Below are 12358 nucleotides of genomic sequence, written 5' to 3' on the forward strand. Positions count from 1 at the left end.
AAACAGTGAAGACGCTCACCCCAACAGAAAATGACATTCTTAAATAGTGAATTCCGTACTTTGGGTCTTTCGGTCGCTGAACGCAAACTGTCAACACATAAAGGAATCGGTCCACGTCTCAGGTGTGGAATATAGACAGTTTAAAGAAGCTCAGGCTTGTAATTTATTCTGTCAACCAACTAAATACCTAAATAAATAAGTTCATTGAATTAAGATCTTCTGCATAAAGCAACCTCTTTATACAACGTGGGAGAGAAGACCAACTTCCATCTCTTGCCTTGGTTAAAAAAAAAAAAAAAATGTAGGCCATTCTGGCAGGGATGGCCAACTGTTGAATATTCATCAGTGTTGATCTAATCTGTGCCAGGCAGACAGCTAGCATTGAGTCACTGTGCAGGGTCCGAACAGTCTCTCTCAGTCTCTGTCTTTCTCAACCGGACTCCCTATCTAGGTGCCAGGCCACAAATGAATGGATCACTGTGAGGGCGAGTAAGAGCACCACACACATACAGGCACACACGGGGGTATAGGGCCTTCTTCCGCGCTGGGTGTCTAGTCAGTGAGAACGCGCATTAGCATGCATGCAGGGGGATTTTAAAAACCAAAACAAACTGAGGCGAGCCAGTCGCTAACAAGGCCGCTCAGTGGACGGAGGTTATGAAACCGTGGCGATTGTGCGATGAGCACAACATCACTAACAAACACATGTTCTGTCTCAAAAGTATGATCTGGCCAGCTGTGATCGATCCTCCCACCCTCCTTTCTTGAGAAAGGCCAGACATATGGTTTGAGATGACAAAGATTCCCGGTGGGAACGCTCCTTGAGCAGACACATGCTTTCCCCTTCATTCCTCGCATTGACTGAAAGCACGCTCTCATTACAGAACTCCAAAATGGTTTAATCACCAACCACATGGCAAGATTGCAATAATTTTCCACCTCCAAACGTCAAGAATAAAAACTACTATAAGATTAGGCAAACTTTTAAATGGCAGACGGCTGCTCAGATTGGGGCGACGGGTAATTTTAGAGCACATCAGAATAAATAATCTTGTGTCGCAATTTTTGCCTCCACTCCGGGCAGGAAGTTTTGAAAGCAAAACCCCAGCTGTGGACAGGTAAAGCTCCATGTGTTTCGCTGCTCTTAAACAGACTGTGACAGCATGAATCCACGTTCTTGAAAACATTCGTGTGTGTGTGCGTAGATAGCTGGGATTCCTCCAATTCTCCCGAGGCATTAGCTCATGGGCGTTCGGCACAGCTGACCCTCAATCTCCAACTCCACCACCAACCTTCACACGGTCCGTTATATATGTCTATCGTGCAGACGACATGAAAAAGCAATTGTAAAAACTTTTGGTGAGACACAGTGAGCGAGGGAACAATGTAAGAAAGAAAAACCCCTCCTCAAGATGTTGGATTGACTTCGTGTGTTACCACACGAACAAGCGTTTACTCCACATTTTAGAGAGAATCTGTCAACGTGGGAGTGAAAGGTGGAAGAGCTGACTGTGTTCCTCAAATCCATTTTAGGACTTTGGCAGGGGGTGGGGGTTGGAGGGATGATTTGTGGGCTACGGACTAGGGCAGCTGTAGGTTGAGAGAAGAATAAAACATCTGGAGTCGGAGCAGAAAATCTTCATCTAAGAGATTCTACGGAGGAGTAAATTCCCCACGGGTTATCTGACCTAAAAAACTTAAAAGGTCTGTGTGTGTGTGTGTGTGTGCATCAAGCCGAGCACTAACCTTTATGGATTCTCCCTCTAAAAATATCCCTTTAAAACACAGAATTATACATCACATCTAGGATGTTTGAAATAGAAACCAATGCTGGTTTAGGTGGCGTAAGACCTACCCCACCCTCCGTGTCAGTGAGGCCAACTCCTCGTTCGGACTTGAACAATAGCAACAATAGTCATACAAAAAAACCACGCCCCAAGCAAAAATGAGCAACTGACTTTGTGTGTGTTTACAGTAAAGAGCGGGCATGTGTCATTTGATAAAGATAAGATCATTTCCACTTAGACGGCTACTCCCAAAGTACAGCCGAAATTGTTCAATGGAGAGGTTGCGCAACTCAAAAGAAGAAGAAGAAGAAGAAGAAGAAAGGTTTCTAATTAAAGGCTATGGTGTACTGCTGTCACTTGTCTAGTCATCCAGCCATCCCTGTGAGTTAGTGGCTGTAATGACTTTCCACCATCAAGCTGGGTATTGCAACACTGCGTGACGTGACGGCTGCTGACCCACTACCGAGTGATTTATACAATATTCATTTGAGATTGCTTTAGTAGAATGGGGACGATTAATTTCCAAGAATATAGTTAATCCCTCACATCTCTTATGAATACAAGTCATGTTGTATATGCTGGCAAGAGACGGCGATCGTGTACACATGAGAATGCACACATCGTGACGGCCCAGTAGCCACTTTTCAATCAGCCACTGACTCAATGCTAGCTGCCTGCCGGGCTAACTACTGAGCCCAGGTTGTATATCCAGATTCGTCCAGTTTCAGATCCAATGACATGACAATCTACTCAACTTCATCTCATGTCTATCTCAAACTCAAGCAGCTCCGATAAGTTTACGTACTGAAAGCACAGGTTCGGCTACATGGATTTTAGACCTAAGCTAACTCACTGGATGATTTACATAAGCCTTTCAAGATAATATCCTATTACTCAGAGATTATTGAAAATGTGTTGATGCATTGATCACTCACAAGGTGTCAGGACACACCACAGACAAGCAGAAGAACTATTTCAGATCTTAGCAGAATTGTATTGTCTTTGAAGCACATAGACTCTACCAGTTCCTTCAAGGTTACTCAGATAATGTGTTTGACTTAAGGCCAAAGAGATGCAGTTGTCTTTTATTAGCCTCGTCATGTCATGAGAACACTATACTGGTCTCAAAATAGCACTGTGCGATGTTGTGGTGCTACAGTTAAAGGCAGCACCAATATACAGATTCATATGCAGTAAATCATTTCCCTGGTTAAGGTATATAAGCGTCCACAGCCAGCAGGCAAGGCATTGAGAACTTGAGTATCCTGGCATGCTTAAATCACTGCAAAGGCACACAGATAATCACTCAATCAAGTTGGTTCATGTTTACCACATCGTGTTGCCGAGCGCCTTTCGTAACTTTAGAGAGCAACATTACAAAAGTGGGAGCAACATTACAAAAGGCCAAATGTCTCTACATGCTCGTTGTGTTCTATCCTTTCAGGTTCGCATTCCGTCGTTCGACACAGGCTCATTTACGCAGCGGTCGGACAGTGGTGTGCATGGCAGTAACTATTGTTAAAGGGCTGGCCTTGTGACCACCCGTTCTCCGAGGGGAAAGAACAATGACGAGCGTTTACAATAGAGCCATGCATCTGATGTAATGTTAGAACGTCAGTAGTATGATCACTTTCACTCGCTACGCCACCTCAGGACAGGGACAGCTGGCTGAAATCGCAACCAACTGGTTTGTATTGTGTTGCTCAATGACTTGTTAAGAAGGGAACCACGGGGATTCTTAAGATTCAGCATGAGTCATGGACACGCCACCTTAAACCTGACAAGGACGCAAGAGATCACCTGATCAACAGTCCACATATGATAAAGGAATTTCTAAGTAAATGATCCTGTACTCCACCCACCACTCAAACTCCTCCAATAGCAAATATTTTACCATCCACATTGTTTTCTTGGACTAGTACGGTAGTACCATGTTAGTGCTAACCAATAATAAGAAAGGGAGCAGACGAAGAAATCAAATAAGTCAAATGGGAGACTGAAAAAGGTAAATGAACCCAGTTCCAGGTTCAATCATCCAACTACAGCAGTTCTGAAAGTGTTAAAGATAGTGGAGAATTCCATAAACCCCAGAGCTGGTAGTTGTCTGACTAAAGGTGCCAATGCTGGAAGGCTGTTGAGGAGGGTAAGTCCAGGGGCCACAGCTCACTTTTTAGAGGGCTTCCTCAGGATATCCGTGGCTTGAGCAGAACAGCGCTCTGCCATCCCGGCAGAGGAAACCCTGCCAGATCTCTGTGTGACCTCAATAATGAGACTGGTCAGGGAGGGGGGAGCAAAGGAGAAGTGACTGAGTAGGACTGAGCAACAATAGACAAAAATAGGCCTTTATAGAGCGTGTTGGAGGATTATTGTCAAACATATAAAGTGGCCCAGCTAACGATAGCTTGGCAGAGAAACACTGCAGCATATGTTGCCGCCGTGAATGAAGTGATTACGTGGGAGGGAGCTCATAGGGATCATGTCACCTAACCACATGTTTCCAAGTCCAAATCAATAATCATGTCTCGAGAGCAGCGTCAGATCCTCACCTATAGAGATGAAGCACTGTCTCGTACGTAATCGGTATTTACCAAAGGCCTGCCCACGCTGTGCGAGACACAAAAAAACTTTCTTCAAAAAGAGGATTACCTGCAGGCAAGTAAATATTTCTACAAGGCCTGGGTGAACTTTCCAGCAAAAACAAGAGGCATTTCTTAAAAGGAGCAGAGCGGGAGTTACGGCGGACAACGGTCAGATGTTTAAGTTAGTCATCAAATCTTCTACTTAGCAAAGGTCTGCAATTAGGCCTCTCTTCTACACTTTATTTAGAAATATAGCAGTTACTCCAGACACGATGGGATTGTGATCTAAAAAAAAACATTATACAGAGGCAGAACCCTCAGACAGTTGTAATGTAGTTCAATTAATATTCAATAAAGTTCAGATCTGAGGAAACCCCATGATGTAGGGTGGGTGGGTGGGACCAGAAGCTAGTTTCCATTCGTTGGATCTGTTAATCCAACAACTTGTTAAAGCTCCTGCGCCATACTGTCCTACACTGGCTGCCTTGGACTCTTAATTAGTTCCTCAGCTTGAACCACAAATAAATGACTGCCTTTCTTAGGTATTCTTATTAAACACATTCCTCCGCATGTTGCTGTGTATGGTTAACCTCAGAGACAGGGGGCCCTCAGAAACATAGTGCCGAGTGAAGTGGCCTTTGATTTACAGTCAAAACATCACGAAGCCGGCTTTGAAGGTGAAAGTGTAGATTTGAGTTTTGCCGAAAAAAAAAAAAACAACCCTTTGCTGTGGGCTGCTTCAAAGCTTATCTGCACTGTCACTTGACCATTAAGAGTTAAGTATGTGTGTGGAAACATGTACTGTGGTAACTAGCGGACAGCAGAGCATGTCAACCAGATCTGTATCAGGATGGATGTCTATCTGTGAAAGCATGCAGGCCCGTTCTCACATGCGGTGCCAGGGCCAAACACATTAGCAACAAAGAGTTAAGTTGGGTCAACAGGCTTGGGGCAGACCCAAATTTAAAGGGCATTCTCATATAGGGTCCCAAGCTAAACAAAAGCCATTGAAAGTGCAGTGGTTATATATATATATATATAGTGGGTCCATTTTTCTGCAGTGGAGATACGCTGGTTATTGTGTTCAGGATCTCGTAATGTGCTTAAAGATAGGAGCCTGAGAACACTGTTAAGGTTAAGATTTAGGCCTTTTCCCCAATGCACGGGAAACCTTGGAAGAATCACAAGCGACGAAATGAAGAGAAATGCGTCAGGAGCTGTGATATTTACATTTTACGCCAATAAGCAACAGATCGCCAGACATTCATTGGCTTTCCAGATAAAGCAAATCACTGTGCAGGATCGCGGTTGTTAAACCAGTTTGTTCTGAAGTATGAAAAAGTTGAGCAGCAGCCGAGGAGGCCGATCGAGTTCCGTGCTTTCACACTTCTAATATTTCTACTGCGCAGAAGAAAATAAATCTGTTTTGTAGGAAAAATAAGACAGCTGTTCAAGTGTGCCCAAGACAGAAAACCTGTAGAGTGACACTGTATACGGAAGAACGGACCACAAAAGCTGAAGCTGGTGACTTTCAAATAAAGTGCGCATGCCTTCTGGGAGGATAGCTAAAGATTTTGAGACAACTTTAAAGAGAGTGTAATCGTTTTTACATTCATTTATACTCCGTTATCCTGCAGTATGTGCCAGTTTTTGAAAACACTGAAAGGATGATTGTGAATTGATAAAAAAAAGTGGATGTTGCTTATTTCTGAGTTCCACTTCAAGAGGAAACAAAAAAGGAACAAAGATGAGCACAACCTTACAGACATTTGTCTCCACAGTAATAAATCTGGATAAATTGCCTGGCCGGGAGCCAGGTCTCCCACCTAGTGTCAGAGGGCTATGACAGTACCCCCTTCCCCCATGCATACACACACATACACTCACACACACACAATCCTGCATTTACACACCAATCACATCCTCAACGCCAGACTAAACCAAATTAACACCTCTGCTTTTAAGCAGACTGGAAGTGGCTCCAACACATTTGGTCAGCAGATCAATCACATCCTATGGCCTGTGAAATCGAGGGCTACGTTGGCAGCCAAACAAAGGAGCAGTGTTGCAGGAATGTGTTTTGTTGGAACATACAGTACCTCTGTACCAAGTTACAAGCATCTAAAGGCGCAAGCATCAAGTTTGCACATTCATACCCCCTCTGGACTGAGATAACAGGAGTTTAGAAAGAATCTGACTCATGAAATGGGCTGGAACACAATCAGAAAACACACTGAGCTGATGCAAATCAATGAAATGTTGCACTTTTTTCCCTAAATAAACTCAATACTTGTCTGCCAAACCAAACCTAAGCAAATTCTAGTTTTAATTATGGTGCAGTGATCGTCAAGCCTTCGACACATACAGGATAAAATCCTCAAAATAAAAAGTACAGGATCATACAGTAAGGCCAGAACACCAAGTGCCCCACAGCCACAGAGAGCAAGGCCTGGCAGCACACAACAACACACAGAGTAGAAAGGGTTAATCTTTAGAGCTCAACCTACCATACTTATAATCCACTCCTGTTTTCACTGAGGGCCCACCGACATAACTGTATGCGCTCGTCTCTAGCAGCCAACAGCCTAAACCTCCTGAATCCTAGACTACATCCAGGTCGAGTGTTGGAGGATTTGTAACGTGGGCCTATAAAGACGCGCAGCCAAGTGTTGTTTTGATGCGCGATTTGCATGCACGCACCAGTTGGCCGCACACAGTTACCCAATCTGCAAATCAGTGCCAACTTTGAGGATGAGAGAGAAAGAGAGGAGGGGGGAATCTCAGTTAGCTGTGAGGAGTCTGTCATGTCAGCCAGTGGTCGTGTCACCCCTCCCCCAAAAACTTACCAGCATCCCCATAACGTCCGTCCACAGTTGGGAAAAACTGTCGGACGCAGCAGCACTCTCTGCCTGAGGCTCATCGGAAGGCGCACCGGCCCCCTGATCACCTTCCATTGTGTTAGAAACTCTTGTCAACAGTCAGGCCGATGTGTTGCAAAAGCAGGCAGGGACCTGATCGCCAGCAGCAAACGTTGAACCCGTGCCAAGTTCTGTTCCTACACAAAGTTGCCCTTGACGCACCGGTGAAACGCTCCAACATTGCTTGGCACGATTCGAAGTTTAGTGCGTAAGCTGCGTCCTGGCATGATGGCGTTAACTCCCGCGGTAAATAGTTGGATTCAAGTTATTAAAAAAAAACAAAAAAACAAAAAGAGAATCAAGCTGGCCTCGGGTTGTTGCAAACCCACAACTGGTCACTCGTCTGAAAACTCCCAAGCGGGGTGTTCCCCGTCCGCTCCACAGTCCGCACCGCACGGATCCGTGCCCGGGCACAAACCAAAGCGAACACCGGGGAAATAAGGGGGGGAGAAGTAGTCGAAGCGGTCCAAAAAGTCGGAAAAAGTTATTAAAATCCCTCGACAACTGTCAGAAAAGTTTTTTTAAAACTAGTACCGCGCGCACACACCAGCGTATTTCCATTAAAGATTTGGAGTGAGAGAACGCCCGGAACACAGAGCAAATCCTCCAAACACTCCGCCTCCCCCCTCTCTTCACCCGCCGTCTCTCTCTCTCTCTCTCTTTCTCCCCCACACACTCCTCCCAACAATACACTGCAGCAGGGGGAGAGAAAAAAAAACACTTGTCCTGTATCAAAAGCACCTTATTATCACTAATATTCGATGGAAGCAGGTATTCATTTCACACATTTTATGAGTAATCTAGTATAATTTGGCTTTGTGACAGTTGCTAAACTCTGAACAGTCTCCTGCTGTATTTACTGGGAACTTTCTCAGTGACCAAATTGAGATTTTTGCATCCCTTTTGCTTTCTATGAACGTTTTAAAACGTAAAGTTACTAATTTTGCTGAAGCCTGTAAGTCCTCTAAAAAGTACTCATAGTTTTATTTTTATAGTTCTTTTGAGGGCCTTCAACACCCCTTGAAATCTTTGTTTTTTTAATCTCACGCCAACATGCTTTCCACCAATACATCTCCCAAGCTAGATCTGAATAGGGATCGGGAACAAAGCACATTCTTTGCACAATTGTCTGAAAACAAAAAACTAAAAAAAAAGCGCCTGGGAAAAATGTTTTTAAGGGCGATCATGATACATGTGGTGCTGTAGGCCTGCATACATTCATATAACTCAAATAATAATAATAAAAAAAAGTTTAATAATTTTATTATTTGCTTCCTTAATTTGAGTTGAGGATTCAGTCTTGCTGCAGGTTCGGCATCGCGCAGACACCAGCGTTTTACGTGCAGCAGCTGTAATTTGAATACAAATAGAACAATGGGAACCACTTAATGTACAAGCATGAAATTGCACAGCGATCCTGTCTGATCAGCCGTTGGTTACGGTCCGCCAGCGGGCCTCTCCATTGTAATGAAGAAGTCCCAAAACTGTCTGTGGCTCTCTCTGTTGTTTTCCACAGCGAGCAGACGCAGCTGCCAGGTCTTGTGACAGAATCCGGGACCAGAGATGGAAAGAAGGGGAAAGTAAGGCTGAACATTTTACCATTCCTCGCTCGGCCCCACTTTCCCCCGTGTTTCCAAGCAAATCTAAAAAAGGCTGTTTTTTTTTTTTACCTGCTGTTTGCTAGACCAGGCCAGAACAGAGCAGCACATGCAGTCAAAGACGTGACATTTAAAGCAACATAACCGAATGAAAGAGGGAAGACCAGGAGAAACTGCTAACCCCGCATTCCTTTCTTTAACCACGTTAAACGCAATCAGTTACACGATAGCCCACAAAGCTTTAGTTTCACTTGTAGGACAAGCAAATATGTGATATGAAACCTACTGTCGATTATATACGGTGCAAAAGGCTCCCATGCAGTTCACCGACATATATGCACATTTTTGGCATTATGATCTGCAAGTGAACTGGATTAATACAGCATGCTAGCTAGCTAAATGCTAACATCTCACTACTATGATGCTGATCTGCTAAATATCTTAGGTTTAACATTTGCAAATTTGCAGTTAAAAAAGAAAAGAAATGTAGTACAAAATGAGAAGATCACAGTTTTCATAATCCATCCTCTGGGGACCACAGATATTTCTTCCAAAACAGAAAATCATCCAGTAAAGTGGAGATTTTTAGTAAAAAAAAAAAGAAATATTAACATCCACAGTCCAGTTTCATCCACCAGGATTGACTCCTTTGTTGGCGCCAATCTATTCCTGTATATGCAACATCCTGGTTGGAGGTTTGTGTAGGTGAATGGCTTTTACAGGCCTTGCTTGAGTGGCAGCTGCTCAACAGTGTCCTGCTTACAGTCTAAACACACCGAACACACGTTCACACTGCTGGGTGGCAAGTTGACAGTGCGGGGGTCTGCGCTGCCGACCTCCCATCTGCAACCTTGGGGTGGCAGCAGCAGCAGCAGTTAGAGGTGGGACAGCTAGTGGTGTGTATGTCTGTTTGTGTCCGTTCTGCCATTACGTCACTGCTCCGTCCATCAGGTCCGATCCTACAGGAAGATGACCATGATGTGAAGGCACCACTCTGACCCCACTCTCTCCATTTCCAGGCGCAAACTCCATTCGCACAAAAACTCTTCACGTCAAAGCGCCCTTTAACCAAATACAAGACGGCGTGACCCCCACCAGGAGCGCCTCAAACAGAGGGGTCAAACTGCTAATGAGGAGAGGAGGAGATCCTGTTGACTCAGTACACGCTAATCAAACACTAGTGTGTGTGTGTGTGCGTGTGTAACTGCCAGCTTTCCCTCTTTTCACACTAACCACTAATCAAGGTGTCATGTTGCCAGACAAGAGGGAAACCACTCTAGTTGTTTTACCAGATGCTAATTGTACATTTATTGCATGCTGAAGACGTCCGTTTCAAGCCCAGTTTTGGATCCCGTGCGAACATGTGCAGCACGTGACCAGGCAGAAGACTCGCCTGCAACCGTTCACAGTGTCGTAAAAGTGGAATGGGGAAAGACGTTTCATGCTTCTCAAAATATATAGGAGGATGATGTCATGAGTATAAATTGCTCACATAGGTTACTTTGAACATAGACTTGAAAACCTTGACGACTATGACTACATCCTGATTGATGTGAAGGGTTGCAGATATCTTGACCTGCTCACGGTCTTTCATCCGTCTCCTTTCCTAGACATTTTTTTTTTTATCTATCATAAACAGTTTCATTGTCTTCTTCCAATATACTGATCCTCATGGATTCCTGTGGGAAGAGGGGGAATTTATGCGGTGTCACTGGGTTTGTGATGGAAAGGGAAACCTTCAGAATCAGAGACTGCTCCCACCAAATCTCAGAGAGGGCAACTGTTGCAATGATGTTGCAAAGGCGACCAATTGAATGGTTATATTGACAGCAGACTGACTAGTCATTGTCATGTTGCACTAAACAATAGTTGCTGTTCAACTTGGGATGCAACACCATCAGTAACCGCTAGATGGCGACCAGTTATCAGTTCAGCACCCTAGCATGTAAAGGAAACTACTTCAGTATCATTAAAGGGGAACTACAGTTTTTTACAAACCTGGACCTTATTTCTGGCATAAAATACGATCATTTACTCACCCATATAACTTTGGTGTTATTTGGAGTCCATCAGAAGATATTTAGATCCAGTGGAGCACCGCGTATATTCATATAGTGGGAGTGACTGGGGCACCGAAACGCAGCCTCTAAATAACGCATTATCTGCCGCGAAACTCATTCATTTCACCAATATTTTGTTATGATATGCTAGTGCTATTCCCCGTTGAGTCCGGAGTTACCCGTTATCATCATCCGGGGTCTGTAGATTAACCTACTAACCTCTGACCTGGATGATGTCATCTCTGAGTGCCATGCGCACCTGTGACAGTCGGCTTGTTTACCTGGTTTAGTTTTTTGCAACATGGCTGAATATTTTTCCGATTCTGAGGTTGTGGACGACGACTTTCTTTATGATGGTTGTCCTTACCGTTTTGAGCCAGAGTATACGGATGAAAAGCTCTATGAAAGGAGGATGTAGAGGCAGAGAGAGGGACAAATGGCTAAAGAACAACAAACCGCTGCATGTCCACGAATAGATAACAGGTAACTCTGGACTCAACGGGGAATATCAAAAAATATATTGGTGAAATAAATGGGTTTCACGGCAGATAATGCGTTATTTAGAGGCTGCGTTTCGGTGCCCCATTCACTCCCACTGTATGGATATACGCGGCACTCCACTGGAGCTAAATATCTTCTGAATGACTCCAAATAACACCAAAGTTATATGGGTGAGTAAACAATCGTATTTTATGCCAGAAATAAGGTCCAGGTTTGTTGCCATGCTGAAATCGTCCGAAGGGGCAGACCAGCAGCACTCTTCTTGACGCTGATTATCATTACAATATTCACCTACAACAGTGCCAGCCACTGACAGCTAGCCAAACGCTGTGGATAGATGTGGTAGAACAAAAAAAACAAAAAAAAAAACGTTCTTTCTTTGGCAGGACGGCGCCCTGTCGCCCCAATGAAGAAACCACCTAAAAAGAATCATCAACTAATCTCCGTGTTTTTTCAGCAACCACTCATATGCCCAAACAGGCTGAATAATAATATTTAAGGCTCAAATAAACTTCTGCAGATTATCTATAAATGCACCTGCCCTGGATTACGGGTGTATCACGGTGTGTAATTTTCCGCTGAAGATGACTCAACAGGATCAGGAACGAAACCAGGCACAAGTCTAAACACACTCAAAGCAGCGGATGACTGTGTTTCACCCGAGATCACAAGTCTTATCTTTGTCACAAAAAGTAATAAATCTGCGGTTATGAAAAGCTACACAACTTTATTTCCAAGAGTGAGTTGTAAAGACTAAAAGATGGAGCTAAGAAAAGGAATGAAGCTAAGTAAAGCGATAGCGGATGGAGACAACAATCCTGAGACTGAGGAGAAAATGGAGATAGAAAAAGAATGCAGATGGTGTTAGAGCGAAGCAGGACTGGACCTCCCCTGATAGTGAGAGTGACCCTTCTT

The 12358-nt window shown here is 44.1% G+C and overlaps 1 protein-coding gene across 4 annotated transcripts in view; it reads right to left on the reverse strand.

Annotated features, from left to right (window-relative positions):
• Positions 1 to 12358, reverse strand: part of sash1a (SAM and SH3 domain containing 1a) — a 165737-nt gene that overhangs the window by 42024 nt on the left and 111355 nt on the right. The window contains exon 1 of one of the 4 annotated variants that reach the window (XM_084560517.1): positions 7213 to 8077. The exons of 2 other annotated variants lie outside the window; for them this stretch is intronic. In XM_084560517.1, coding sequence (XP_084416643.1) covers positions 7213 to 7320 — 108 coding nt within the window. In that variant the 5' untranslated portion in view covers positions 7321 to 8077. Of the gene's footprint in view, positions 1 to 6873; positions 6977 to 7212; positions 8078 to 12358 lie in introns of those variants that run through there. One more of the 4 variants, XM_084560518.1, reaches the window with a different exon arrangement.

The sequence above is a fragment of the Chelon labrosus genome (assembly GCF_963514085.1).
Source record: "Chelon labrosus genome assembly, chromosome: 14".
NCBI classification, from domain to species: Eukaryota; Metazoa; Chordata; class Actinopteri; order Mugiliformes; family Mugilidae; genus Chelon; species Chelon labrosus.